This window comes from Triturus cristatus, chromosome 9, assembly GCF_964204655.1.
Source record: "Triturus cristatus chromosome 9, aTriCri1.1, whole genome shotgun sequence".
Classification (NCBI taxonomy): domain Eukaryota; kingdom Metazoa; phylum Chordata; class Amphibia; order Caudata; family Salamandridae; genus Triturus; species Triturus cristatus.
Genome location: NC_140592.1, coordinates 214,227,862 through 214,242,195, shown reverse-complemented (window position 1 = coordinate 214,242,195; position 14,334 = coordinate 214,227,862). Strand labels below are relative to the sequence as shown.

At 41.8% G+C, this 14,334-nt stretch overlaps 1 protein-coding gene across 1 annotated transcript in view; it reads right to left on the bottom strand.

Annotated features, from left to right (window-relative positions):
- The window catches only part of ACOX2 (acyl-CoA oxidase 2), a 243,585-nt gene that overhangs the window by 171,155 nt on the left and 58,096 nt on the right, over positions 1–14,334 (bottom strand). Inside the window, exons 3-5 of the mRNA XM_085624741.1 lie at positions 12,477–12,628; positions 7,120–7,227; positions 3,229–3,348 (exon numbers count right to left, since the gene is read on the bottom strand). Of these exons, the coding sequence (XP_085480867.1) occupies positions 3,229–3,348; positions 7,120–7,227; positions 12,477–12,628 (380 nt within the window). The remainder of the gene's footprint in view (positions 1–3,228; positions 3,349–7,119; positions 7,228–12,476; positions 12,629–14,334) is intronic.

The window sequence follows — 14,334 nt, the reverse complement described above, 5'->3', positions numbered from 1 at the left end:
AAGAAAGCATTCTGATTATTTGTTGATTATTTAACTTGAGCCACAGTATAGGATTAAACTTAAATGTGGGTAATTCATACTAATGTAGACATTTTTTTTTCTTCAGTTTAGATTTCTATTGTGGTAGACGCAAGAGGTGATTCAGAAATGTTTTTCAAAACACCTGATCCTGTGGTCATCGAACTTAGTTGAAAGTCTACCATGCTTTATTAATCCCAACACACATGTAAGAAAATAGGTTATTTGAAGTGGGTGACTGTGCATCTCAAGGAACAATAACACTTCTGTCAGGGTAATCTTTCAAAGTCACTAAATTAACCTGAGCTCAAAGCCCTGGTAGCTATGGCACTGAGCAGACAGGTTTAACTTGGGGCAAAGTGTAAAGTATTCATGCAGTACCCAATAATTAATGAAGTCAAAAGACTAAGCAATAAAAATCCCAAACCAAAATAGAAAAGAGTAAAATGTAATTAATAAAATGACAACAAAATGACAATAATCCAACAAGGGGAACTGGAAATATGAGTTTTTTAGCTTTCAAGTGAGAACACCACCAAAAAGCGCTGAGCACAAATGATGCCTGCAATCGCGATAGGCGGGGAGCTAGGCGCAATTTCAGACCGACCACAATAGAGGGCCAGGTCCGATACACCAATCAGGTACATCCCAGTCAAAACTTTTACCTTCTGGCTCAATTTTAGGTCCTAGTTTTTCAGGGTTTCCGGAGCAGCTCCTCTCTGTCACTTGTAAGGCTTCCAGGAGTTCAGGGGCAGCACTTTGTGGCTAGGATTCACTCCAGTACTGGCCACCAGCTATTCTACTATAGGTCTAGTTGCTATTGGTCTGCTTAAAACAAGTATTTTCTTCAGCTTTTCTTTAGCTTTTAGCCAATTTCTTTTTTTTTTTTAGATTAACAAGAACCTGGCAACTTCCCCCACAAGAATGATTTGTAAATATAGTTTCAAACCCAAGTGTCGGACTGCCAATGCCAGACCTATTGGCTTTGCCAATGCAGAAGAAATGATGCAGAGGAGACTTAAGCAAAACACCTAGTTGATGAATGGAATTGGCTTGACTTAATCCCAGCCAATGGCAATAGCTTGGGACAGCATCACAATCCATTGTTTTTCGCCCACCATGTCACCTCAGTTTGGACCCAGCTATATGCAAATCAGTCTTTACCCTGCTCCTCATGGGAACAGTGCAGCCCGAACTGCCACGCCCGTCCTCCCAGAACTGGAAGACTAGCAACCCAGGACCGGTCTCATCTTTATTAGGGCTCTTCAGCCAGGTAAAGCATGATTTCAGTGGCACAGTGAGCCCGGGTGCATGTCTGGATATACCCTGCACACTTGAAGCGTCAAATGCAAAAACAACAAGGTGATGAATCAAATGTTTCAATTAATCTCAGCCACTAGCAATCGATCGGACAACATCCCAATCAATCGTATTTTTTGTCCACAATGTCACCTCAGTTTTGCCCTTATTTGGGCTCTTCAACCAGGTATAGCTTGGCATTACCTGGCTGATGAGCCCTTATCAGAGCGAAACCAATGCTAGGTTGCTGGTATTCCGGTGCAGGGAGGAACCTGGCTTGTCAGTTTGTGATGGATTGCTCCCAAGCAGGGAAAAGGCTGATTTGCATATGGCTGGGTCCAAACTGAAGTAGTGTGGTGGGCAATAAACAATGGATTGGGATATGGCCTAGAGCGACTGTCAGTGGCAGAAAATAATTCAAGCATTACTTCCATAACCTTGTTGTTGTTGCAGCAGAGGAGACTTGAGCACAAACTAGAAACTTTGAATGCAAGTATCTTACAACTATTATTGCTTTTATAACTTTTGAAAAAGAAATTCGACCTTATTTCTGTAAGTTCATTTGCTTAATAGGAATACAATATCAATAGCTGGGGAAAAACACTTGTTTCCAGTACACAACACTTAAACTAGATTCGTTTGGTAACTGCGCACCCTTCTTTCAGTCTGTGCACATTTAACAGCAGCAGAAACGGCAAACAGGTAACTTCAAAGTACATCCCCTTTTATTAGTTAGCCATTGCAAACAGGTGAGTATCCTGCTGGAATTCTGGGACTTGAAGTTCAATAAACCCCCAGTGGGTCGCCGCCATCTCTGCTACTGAAATGTTTTTGAGGAACTAAAACCATCGCGCTCCTGTGCGCCTGCATTACACACGACCTGCCACCTGCTCACGCCATGCCTTCACTGTGAACAGCTGCGGACCCCTAGGATCTCGGGGTGGTGCAGCTCATGACCTGGGCATAGGGCAACAAAGGGACTCACCTGTCCAGAGCTCAGGTGGGGAGTGGCCTTAACTTTGTATCTGGTTTCGCGAGGGTGGTACAAGTTCTGGTTCTCTCTCACTTGTATTTAATATAAATATTACTGATGATCCATTAGAACAGAGGTCCTTAGCATTTTGGCTTCTGTGGACCCCCACTTAATCGAAACTGAAATTCAGGGGGTACCATTATTGGAATCCGGTGACTCCCTACTGAGTCATTAATGTAATGCAGGGACCCCAGCTTGAGCAATTTCGATCATTTACATGTCAAAACAATCCAGAAAAATGAAGAAACAAACCTTCATCAAACAAATACACAAATGCTAATATATTTTACTTAATTCAAAAACATTTAAAAAATATCTAAATTATAATTTGTATGGCAGGGTGAGGCTTTTCTAAATTCATCTAAGGCCCCCCCCATCATCCATACTATATTCGGTTTACTGCATTTGCACTACCCCCACAAATCAATCAGAGGGCAGCAACTTAATTTTTAGCCTCAAGATTCAAATCCCTTAAACATTTAAGGAAAGTTTAAAAATTATGATTTATCACTTTGCTACTTTATTTATACACACGTTATTACTCTGTTAATATTAAATTTTCTAAGCAGTCATGGATCCCTTTAGTAAGCATCATAGACGCGGGCTCCAAGGGTTCCCCGGACACAGTTAAAAACCACTTCTCTAGTATCTTAATCACTTTCACTGGGAGGTGTCATTTCTGTGTGCCATGCTTTTCTCTCCTGGCAAAGCAGCAAAGATCTATGGTCAGGAAGCCTCTTAAAGCCTCCATTTAACAGACATCATTAATTTATTTAATTTATGTATTTCGTTAACGTGGAGCTCATATCAATGCACTTTACAAAAACACAGGCACCAGCATGATACATATAGCATGAACAAGGGCTATGTATTCTTACCCGGTAAGGGAGAATGATCCTTCAGGCTTCGAATTGGTACAATAAATGCATGCATGCCATACGCCTTGTCCTTAATACGCAGCTGAGCGAGTACAACAGCATGGGAAGCCGACCTGCCCACTAAGGGGAAAAAGAGAGGAAAGTAGAAGGATTCAAAAACAACAGCAGTAAGTGTTGTCAGTAGAGGGTGCTTCATGTGTTCACGCTGAAGTAATTATGGTGGTACAGCCTGAGGTCTAAGCAAGGCGCTGGGTGGACCAGCTCTGACTAAGACCATTGTTATCCAGAAGTCTCAACACAGCACCAAATTATTTCAAAGTCTCAAACAACTGCTAGAGAAGTAACTGGTTTGTAGACACATCTGCAGTTTCAATAATCATGTAATTTGACTGTGAAACAGTTGCTACACTAGATCGAAAAATGAGGACTTCGAGCACAATCTGCTTCAGGTTACTCAGCAACAAGAAGATCCAAATTTAGCATTACGTATCAGCGACCAGGTATTGACCATCGAGACACAAGTATCTGGGACCTCCGAGGTCAGTAATGATGTTAGTACATCAATATGCCAGCTTTGCACACAAATCCCTTCTCCAATGCTCATGAACTCAAACACAAAATTACAGATGCTAGAACATATTACATAATTCATGATATCACATCCATCACTTTGTCAAATTTGATAATATCTCTTGACCGGCTACGAGGACAGAAGAGCAGGGTCTATGGCTTTTCTCAAAGGCCGGGTCCTGCATTCAGAGTCTACCCAGCATATTGAAGGGCTAACACAGTGGGCTCTTGGGGGAAGGGATTCTGAACACAAGATTATGTCGAAGGTCAAGTAGGGCCTGTAATTAAACCACACTGCACAAGGCTGAAGCTTGTGACCAGTGGACTAGGTCTGGAGGCTGCTCCCATAGCCCTCTAGGCACAGCTAAAGAGAGTAGGCACTCTACAGCGTAGGGCCCATCCTAAGACCAGACATGCTCAACATGGCTGAAGACCATGTACAGTGAGATATGGGAGTATGGAATCACAGCCACAGGGTCTGGTCAGATGGATACATAGGGTCCCTGGGCGGAACACAGGCGCATTTCTGAGAGTTAGAAAATGCCCAAATTGAACAGTGCAATATGCTGATGCCCGCGGACTTTATTTTTTGTCATTCTGATTGCATAGAGAAAGGGAAGGACTTTTTTTCCTCATGATACCCCAGATTTATTTTCACCACTGCAGCAACTAATCAATGTGTGTTTGTTGACAGTTCGAAGACTTTTGAAAGTAGGAATAACAATTCCATACGAAAACCACCAAAGTTCCCTAAAATAGATTCGTAAAAGGATGCTTTGGTTAGATTTACCCTTACTTTGACACTTTCTCGGAAGGAACTCTACTTGTCAGGTCCTGTAAGTCGAACGGGATGCGTATATATATATATATATATATATATATATATATATATATATATACACACACACACACACACTGGCCAATAGTAAGTTGTGACCCCATCATAGGATCATCATGCATCAAGCTCCCCCAATTGACTTTTAGGAGGGCTACATCCATGAAAAATGAACTAGTTTGTAATGCTCCTGTACAAACCAAGGGCACTGGCTGGTTAAAGTGTCAAAATGGATTCTTCAAATGCACGAAGTGCAAAGCTTGTAAGCATGGAGTCAACACCAGTTCAATCTCCACTCCCTTACGGAAAACCCCATTGGAGATCAGGGAGCATTATACTTGCAAAACAGAATTTGCAGTATATGTGCTACGTTGTACCTGTAACAAAATGTATGTGGGTAGTACCATTCACCCCGTGCATATCAGAATTCTACAACACCTCAGGGTCGTTAACAATAATGATCCAGCTTACCCTGTGGCCCGTCACATCAACAACATACATGGTGGTAAAGCAGAAGATTTGACATACTTTGTTGTTGACAGTGTTAAGAAGAACATTAGGGGTGGGAACAGACAACTGGCACTCAGGAGACTTGAGTCAAGATATATTATCTTGTTGGACTGCAAGATTCCAAATGGCCTTAATGCTGATGAAGCATTAAATGTCCATCTTTAAGATAGTAACTGCCTCTTCAAAAATTCTAGGATCAATCCTATAAGTGCTGACCTTGTTGGTTATTCTTCTTTTTTTGTGTTTCAAGACACATGATTTAGGGGAACATCATATAAATTTATGTTGTAGCACAGGCACTTGGATTAAGTATAAATTCTTCAGATTTAGCACCACCATTCGTACATAAATCGGGTCATAAAAAAGCAGAATACAGGACAAGTATGCCCACTGGGGCTTTATTTTCGTTCTAAACACTCATCCTTTTATTTATTACATGTTTTCTCAAAACGAATAATGAGAAATTATTCCTGATGTATTCTGATCATGACAAGCATTGTGTTATTAATTATGAAGGTGTCAATGAGTTGTATTGTTTTATTTTGCGAGGTTGTATATATATTGCTATTTGGAAGAAAGACTTCTCTTCCGTTGAGATTTCCTCTATGTCAATCAATGTTTTCACCGTTTCTAAGCAAACACTTAATTAATGTCATGTGTAGAGACTGTATAAATTACTTACGACAACTGGGTCGGGCACAGTGAGCAAGGCGGACTCGCTCCGCCGAAACGCGTCTGGGCCACATTGTTTTGAAATAAATCTTTTTCCTTGAAAACCCACAGTGTCAGCGCCTGTTTCAGACCACAGGAAAACAGGATTGGATCCAATATATATATATATATATATATATATATATATATATATATATATTTATGCAAAGAGGGTTGATCCAATATATATATATATATATATATATATATATATATATATATATATATATATATATATTATGCAAAGAGGGTTGCCCCACCGATGAGCTGCACTCGCTGGCGGCAAATAGTCGTAGAGTCAAGCGCTTGGGGGCACAACACAGGTTCCAAACTTGCCTACGCGTTTCGGGCTTGGCGCCCTTCTTCCTGGGCAAAACAGCAGCAGAAACGGCAAACAGGTAACTTCAAAGTACATTCCCTTTTATTAGTTAGCCATTGCAAACAGGTGAGTATCCTGCTGGAATTCTGGGACTTGAAGTTCAATAAACCCCCAGTGGGTCGCCGCCATCTCTGCTACTGAAATGTTTTTGAGGAACTAAAACCATCGCGCTCCTGTGCGCCTGCATTACACACGACCTGCCACCTGCTCACGCCATGCCTTCACTGTGAACAGCTGCGGACCCCTAGGATCTCGGGGTGGTGCAGCTTGTGACCTGGGTATATATATATATATATATATATATATATATATATATATATATATATATATATATATATATATATTAAAACCTGTGAAATGTAATAGGGACTGGATCACTGGCTTGGATTACCTAAGGGTTCTTGCACACGTTTTTGAGACAGAAATCAGTGACTTTGCCATTAAATCTGCTGGTGCTGAGCACTGGTATGACCTGCACCACTGAAAACCCTGAATCCCGGCCTGGACATACATTCTGGTGAATTCTGGCCTTTCCCCAGCAGACTTGAGGCTTGAGTGCTGCTTTTATAACCGATTGGACTGTCATGATCCAACCCAGAAAGCTCTCAGGCTCTAAGAAGATTGCCCATCATTGTGGCCTTCCATTAGCTCACACATCAAAGCAGCGCAAGTCTACAGGTAGCGTGTCCTTTCAAACCTGGAAAAGCAAGCGATCCATGAAACTGAGTGCATGAGCACAGAACGCGTCATGCAAAGGTGACTTGAGGGGGAAGCTGGAAGAATGGGGGGCTCCTCCGAAAATTACAGACCAACAACAAATAGGTGTTTAGTGAGAAAATGAAACAATACTTAAACAAGAAGGAATCACTTCTGTGATGAAACTTACAGTCTCCAGGCCACCACTTTGTCGCTGATATTTTTGGAGTATTTAGTACAAATTCTTGGCTGTCAATGTTGAAAGTTGCTGTTGTTTCCAATCCTCTAAGATACGTCCCTTAATAAAGAAAAACATAAATATTTTATAAATCTTTCTGTTCATTTAGTAAAAAAAGCCTCTTGTCGAATCAATGTAAAAAGAGAACATGCAGTAAGAATCCGGATAATATGGTTTTCCAGAACTTAGCAGTCTGGAAATCACAGGGCATCATTAACGTTCAAAGGTGAACAAAATAAAGTGTAATTAAAAAAACAAATAGGTCTTACACCATCCCCCAAACCCTAGGACTAGTGGTCACCTGATATTTAATTGAAGGGTCTACAGGTTATAGCTGTCGTGTGTAAGAAAATACTGCATCCCAGCGGACACTAACAGGCAGGCAAAAGTCCCTGAAATTAGAAAATGATGCTCCTTGCTTTAATTGCTTTATACAGACAATATTTCCAACATGAATCGGTATCATTCTTCTCTATGTGTACTACGTTTCTCTTCACAGAACAATCATTTCCTACGTTTTTTTTTTTTAATTGTATACGCTCTGTGCATTTTCAGGGGATTTATGTAATGAGTCAATGGTTATAAACCTTATTACTTATATCAATGTAGTTCTCATTTTCCAAGTTTTAGAGAGCCTTTCGGTATGGAGATGAGAGAGCAACGTATCCCTTAACTGAAGTATACACCAGTCAAAAAGTGGGAAGGGTTTGTTGAACAACTTTTTGGCACTTTTGTTAAGCAGATTCATTTTAGCCTGTATTCTGTAATTTGACAAAAAAATGACTAACTTTTATGCTTTTTTTTTTTTTTAAATGAAAGTTAATCAAATGGTCTCTGAAAAGGAGTGTCTTTATATAGTAAAGGGGCAGTAGCATCGTGAATTTCCACTATGCAAAAAGCGCCATTACTTTCTTTCTTTTTTTTTTAAAGTATTTGTAACAGATTTAAATTTTTTCAGCTTTTACAGTTTTCGCCATGTCAATGAAATTTACAGGTGAACTTAGAAAGTTGTACACTTCCAAAAATAAAAACGCACACAATTCCAGGTCTCGCGCAGGAGTAATTTGTGATGGACAGACAACATTCTTCTCTACAATTATTTGAATGTAATATGTAATACACAGATGGTCGGTTGCCTATCTTGTCTGGTAAAATTATAGGCTGTAACAGTATGAACCGGGCATCCATTAATTAACTAGTGCGTGTTAAATTTCCTTCGTTTGGCGTGAGGAAATAACGTTATTAGGATTTTGGTGTTAAGGAAAAGTCACTCGCTCACTTCCCAAGTACTGGCATTACCTATAACAAATGCCACTTTGTAGCTGTTCTGGGGACATTTAATTTTTGTAAAATTCACACACAATACTGCACCTAAACCATCTACATCTCATACCATCATGTAATTACACAACTCTCTCTATCAAAACGACTCTTATGTGAAAAGAAGCAGAGCTCATAGGGCAAAAAAACATGCAGACGAGCAGCATCTGTCCATTTTCCATAAATCCGACCAACATTAAATATATTTGAAAACTAGACAATAAAAACTATACATCCCTGGCTATCGCCCTAGACGGTTGCATAGTGCACACCCTCCTGGTGTGTCATCTTTTATTAGGTCCGGTGTTAGCCAAAACCTACTATGACAATGTGAGCTTTTGAATTAAAAAAAATTATTTGGATTTTAACTAATGCCTTTCATATTTTTTGTTTACTTTGGTGAGTGCAGCATCTTCCCCAACCTGGGTACCCTGCAATAACTACGCCACACACGAAGCTTCATCTTTATTCTTGTGCGTGTAACTGCGAACCCAACATTCTAAATCAACCTTCATTGCATTCCGTTCTAACTTACGACAGTGAAGTCTTCACTGGAATGAAAACTATAGACTCAAGCGCCAATATCCTACTTCGGGGTCCTGTACACTGCCACATCTTATACAAAAGGCATATTTTTGTTTTATTATTTTGTCATTGGTTGGCCCATTTCCATGGAACCATGTTGCATCTACTATATCTCTACCTCTCTTTTAAAAGTATAGGTTTTAAGAACCATTGTATGACTGCTGGCCACCAGATAAAATTATGTGGCTTGCTTTTTACTTCCATTAGCCTGGTCCGTTGGTAGCAACCTCACCAACACCGTGGTGACTGCTGACTCCACATAGCTGACTCAGCAGAGTGGTCCCTGCTGTCTTTGCTCACTAGAATTGAGCTGAGCAAGACACCGCCTCCGTTTGACCTTTCTGCCAGTGCTGCCCCTTAAGTGTTTGGAGCCTCCAGTGAGCTCTCTTCTGGGAAACTGAAAGCCCACCACTTACGAGGAAACTAAATATGAAGTTGAATCTACCGGCTGAATTTTCACCATAATAATATCCCTAAAGTGGAAGAAATTCAGTTGCTGGGTTCAACTCTCTATTTGGTTTCCTCCAAAAAGTAGAGGACTTTTGTGCTCTCTAAATGAGGTTCTAAGTCTTCCTATCTGGTGATTATGGCGTGACAAGTATTCCCAAGACCAGAAGTACACATTATCCACCAGGAAATTCTAAACCAGAGGCAGCACGCCTGCCCAAGGCCTGACATCTGTCCTTCCAACAATACTCCACAAATAATACAGGTATGAATGTGTGGACTATGTGTAAGTGCTGAACAGTAAAACATGTATTCTGTTAAGTTATCCTCTACTCCTCTTCCATTTTGTCTACCAGCCCCCATTTTTGTGTTTTTGCGGGGACTTCCATAAAGGCAGAAGTTACATGTTCACTGGAAAGCTGGTTGTACTGATAATACTTGCATGCCACAGTAAAGAGTCCTGTCTTGCCGAAGGGCCAAAGTGCACAGATGTCTAATCTGTTAGGCAAGGGAGGTTACAGGCGTTGGTAGGCCATCTACAAAGATGGCGTGGGTAGGGGTTTATCAGGATTCAGCAGTTTAGCATGTACGCATTATGTAACAAGCATTGGCATAGTCAATAGGTCTCGCTTTTGGGACCTTCTAAGTATTTAGTTATGCAACACAATATCCTTGGTGCTACAACATCAACTGTTGCGTTGCTAAACACTTATAAGGTCCCAAAGGCGAGACCTATTGGCTATGCCAATGCTTGTTATTTTTTGTTCTTGGGGGAAACCGGGCTAGTGCCATGGGGGTGAAGGGTGAGTGCCAGAGAGGTGAGGAGTGAGTGCCAGGGAGAGGAGACGGAACAGTCAGGAGGGTCAAGGATGAGTGCCAGGGAGGGGAAGGGTGAGTGCCGAGAAGGGGAAGTATGAGTGCCCAGGGTGAGGGGTAGCTGCCAGGCCAGGGGGGTGAAGGGCTAGTGCCACGGAGGTGAAGGTTGAGTGCCAGGTCAGGGGGATGAAGGGCGAGTGCCAGGGAGATGAAGGTTGAGTGCCATGGAGGTGAGATGTAAGAGTCAGGAGGGTCAAAGGTGAGTGCCAGGGAGGGGGAAGGGTGAGTGCAAGGGGTGAAGGGTAGCTGCCAGGCCAGGGGGATGAAGGGCTAGTGCCATGGAGGTGAAGGGTGAGTGCCAAGGGGGCGAGTAGTGAATGCCAGGAGGGACATGGGTGAGTGTCAGGGAGGTGAAGGATATGTGCCAGGGAGGGGAAGTATGAGTACCAGGAGGGTCGAAGGTGAGTGTCAGGGAGGTGAAGGATATGTGCCAGGGAGGGGAAGTATGAGTACCAGGAGGGTCGAGGGTGAGTGTCAGGGAGGTGACAGTTGAGTGTCACGGAGAGTCAAAGCTGAGTGCCAGAGAGGGAGAAGGGTGAGTGCCAGGTGCGAGGAGTGACTGCCAGGCCTGAGGGGTGAAGGGTGAGTGCCAGGGAGGTGAGGGGTGAGTGACAGACTGCAAACAGTAGTGAGCTGGGGTCTAGAAGGAGGTGCGGAGATCATCACCCAGTGTGTGCCAGGCAGGGACGCACCAGTGCCAGGCCAGACTTGGGTGGATGCAAGAACCTCTGAAAGGTGGGTGCAAAGTCACTCGTAACCTTAGTACAGGAGTGGGGTCCGCAGGAGAGAGTAACATCTACAAACAAGAAACTATTAAAAATCCTGAAAACACCACTTTATGGTCTTGCAACCTTATGTGGAAAATAATTAGCAAATGAATGGGCTTCCGTAGCGGACTTGCAGCATGTTACAGCAACTTATTGAGATAAAGTTTGCATTGCAAATAAGCCAAAGCTAACACAATTTGAATTAGTAATGGTAAGATTCGCAATGAACTAGCAACAAGTTGAAAAAGAACCCCAGAATTGAACAGAGGATACAGAATAATAAAAATGGGGGCAATAGTGGTCTCCTTTTCACAGCTGAAAGCCAAAAAAACAGGGTGTTGGAGGACTCGGAATCTAGTGGAAACCGAATTTTTAAAAGAGTCAATTTATCATAAAACTACTTTATCATCTTCCACACCTCCCCAAACTTGCAACCTTTGGGGATTCCAATTTGCTGTTGATATCCTGCTAGAAATCACCTTGATGAAGATATGCAGACGATAGGAGCAGCGAGCATTTGTCTCCTTATTCAACACAAAGAAGCATGGAATGGGATTCCACATTATTGGACAGGCTGCCTCCACTTCTCCAAATCAAGCCTGAGAAGCTAATAGTTTTATTGTTGTAGAAGATTTGTTTAATTGCTAGGGCTCTGTAGGTGTGCACTTTAAAACATTTATAGTCTGTGTGATCCAGAACAGATTAAACCTGCAAACGTTAAAGTGTTGAAGATAATATACAGTGAATATGTGGACCTGGAAAGGCAGCGAATGTATAAACGTGGCACCTTAAGTTAAAGTGTGACACTGCACAAGCATATCTTAAGCTTTTAGATCTACTTGGACTCGCTACGGTCCTTTCTCGGTAAGGTGATATTTATGAAGTTTAGTTTTGGCATCTTGCTTCTAAAGAGGTTTATTGCAAACTAGTCCAACTGCTCCGGGCTTTTTTATTTTGTAAATTTGTAATATGTGCTCTTATTGTTCTATGCAAGGTTTTATTATTATTTGTGTTTTATGGGTATTTTACTGCAATAAACAGTAAATGATGATGAAATAGTCTTTCCAGATATGGGGTTACCCTTGAAGTATTTGGTATCACAGCTATGCAAATATGCAATTTGAGGGAAATCATGTTTTCCTAAAGTTGCTCCATTCCCCTTACTTTAGAATACGCTTCAAAGTTCGGTTTCACAGGTTCCTATCCCATAAACATTCATTTATTTAACTGCAATGCTTGCTGGTTGGTCCTTCACACAGTTTGGAAATGTGCATCTTTTGGAAAAAGAATAAAATTAGTTCAGGGTTTGCTTACCATGCCCCAGTTCTGTCTGAGCATAGGTTCCAATGATATGTAAGTTTTTAGCTAATGGAATCCACTTAGCAATCTGCTCATCAGTACCAAGACCCAAGATGCTGTTTATGAAGACATTATGAACATTAAAAGCCACTTCTCCTCCAAATATCCTGCAAAAAAGATGAATGATAGTTGATAAATGCCACTGGGTCGACAATTCGTAATGTAAACAGGTGCTTTCTGTATACAACAAACCCCTTACAAAATACACCAATAATATCATGACACACCTCGCCAGAAATTATAATCATCAAGTTGGTACAGACAACTGATACTATTAAAAATCCAAATTAAAACACTTTAATCATCATGCAAAATTAACACATGTAGTTTCCTCTCAATTTATGAACAAAATATATATAAGATTTATCAATGTGGTATAGATGAAAAACAACAGTGAGTAGACTTATATGTATGAGGATTTTTATAATGAGCGTAGTGAGTTAAGTTTGCAGGGATCTGGTCTCTGCTAAACTTCTTTGATTGCAGCTCTTTTAAAGCTTTCTTAATAATTTCTCCTTTTAAAATTTGAATGCTAGTTTACCCGCTCGAGACACAGCATGAGTCTCCCCTTTTTATACTGCTTACCAATTGTATTGAATTCGAATGTGAAGATCATTTTTAAAATCGCACTGCATCTTCACAAAAGGCACTTTATTGTTACTAAATAGTAATTAAGCGCCGATCAAGCTGAACAAGCGCTTTGCCTACCTGCCGCCCACTTTGGGTCAGATGCCCCGGTGATGGTCTCCCCCGCCTCCCAGAGAACTGAGGAGGGTGAGAAGCATTCGGGCGGCCATCTTTACTCCTCTTGCAGTCTAGTTGTTGGCGGTGCACAAGGTATATAATGTGCACGCCACCGCGGACACGCAGCCAACGCTCACAGCGGGGGTGCCAAAGGCAAGCCCGTTGGCGTCTGGAACACAGCCAGCACCAGAAATGCTGCCCGTTTTGATTAAGGTCACTACTATTCAAGAGGCGCGATCCTGGCGCTCAATACTCATGTATGTAAATGCCTCATCCACATACAAATAGATAAACTGAACGGCCCAGTAACATGTAGGGAGTGCAGATATGAACTAAGCTCACCACCTGACTAGGTCTCTAGACCAGACCCTAACCTAAGGCAACTACTAGGGGGCCTGGTCAATGTTAGGTCCCTATGCAAAAATGCACAACACATTTAGGACTTGATTTCGAGCCAAAATTTAGACTGTCTTTTCATTACGGAAACCTGGCTGAAAGATTGGTGTAACCCAAATATCACACAAGCCCTCCCTTCAGGATACCTTATATCCAGACAAGATAGACCTGTCCAAAGAGGGGGTGGCCTGGCAACAATAGATCGCAACACGCTAAAATGCTCCACATTTGACCTCACAGATCTTAAAGGGGCAGAAAGTCTTGGTTTCTGCTTCCAACTTGAAAGCTCGGTCACCTTCGCGGGATCCCTGATTTTTCGGCATCCAGGCGCCAGTCTTAACTTTTTAGACACCCTTGGAGATAATCTGAGCACTCTGGTGGTTAAATACTCCAATTTTATTCTACTGGGAGATTTTAACCTACGCCTAGAATCATCAGATACCCAGAGTGCAAAAGATTTCAGAGAGACTGTAGGGACGCTTAGACTTGAGCAATGGATTGCTGGCCCGACACACTGTGCAGGGCACACCCTGGATGGAATTTGTACAAACTCCACCAGACTCAAAGTAGACCCCCCCGGTTAATATAACCTGGTATGACCATAAATTCATCCCCTTTAGGATCGGGCGCCTTAATACAAATTCCATGAAAGACTCTGGACAAACAAGCCACA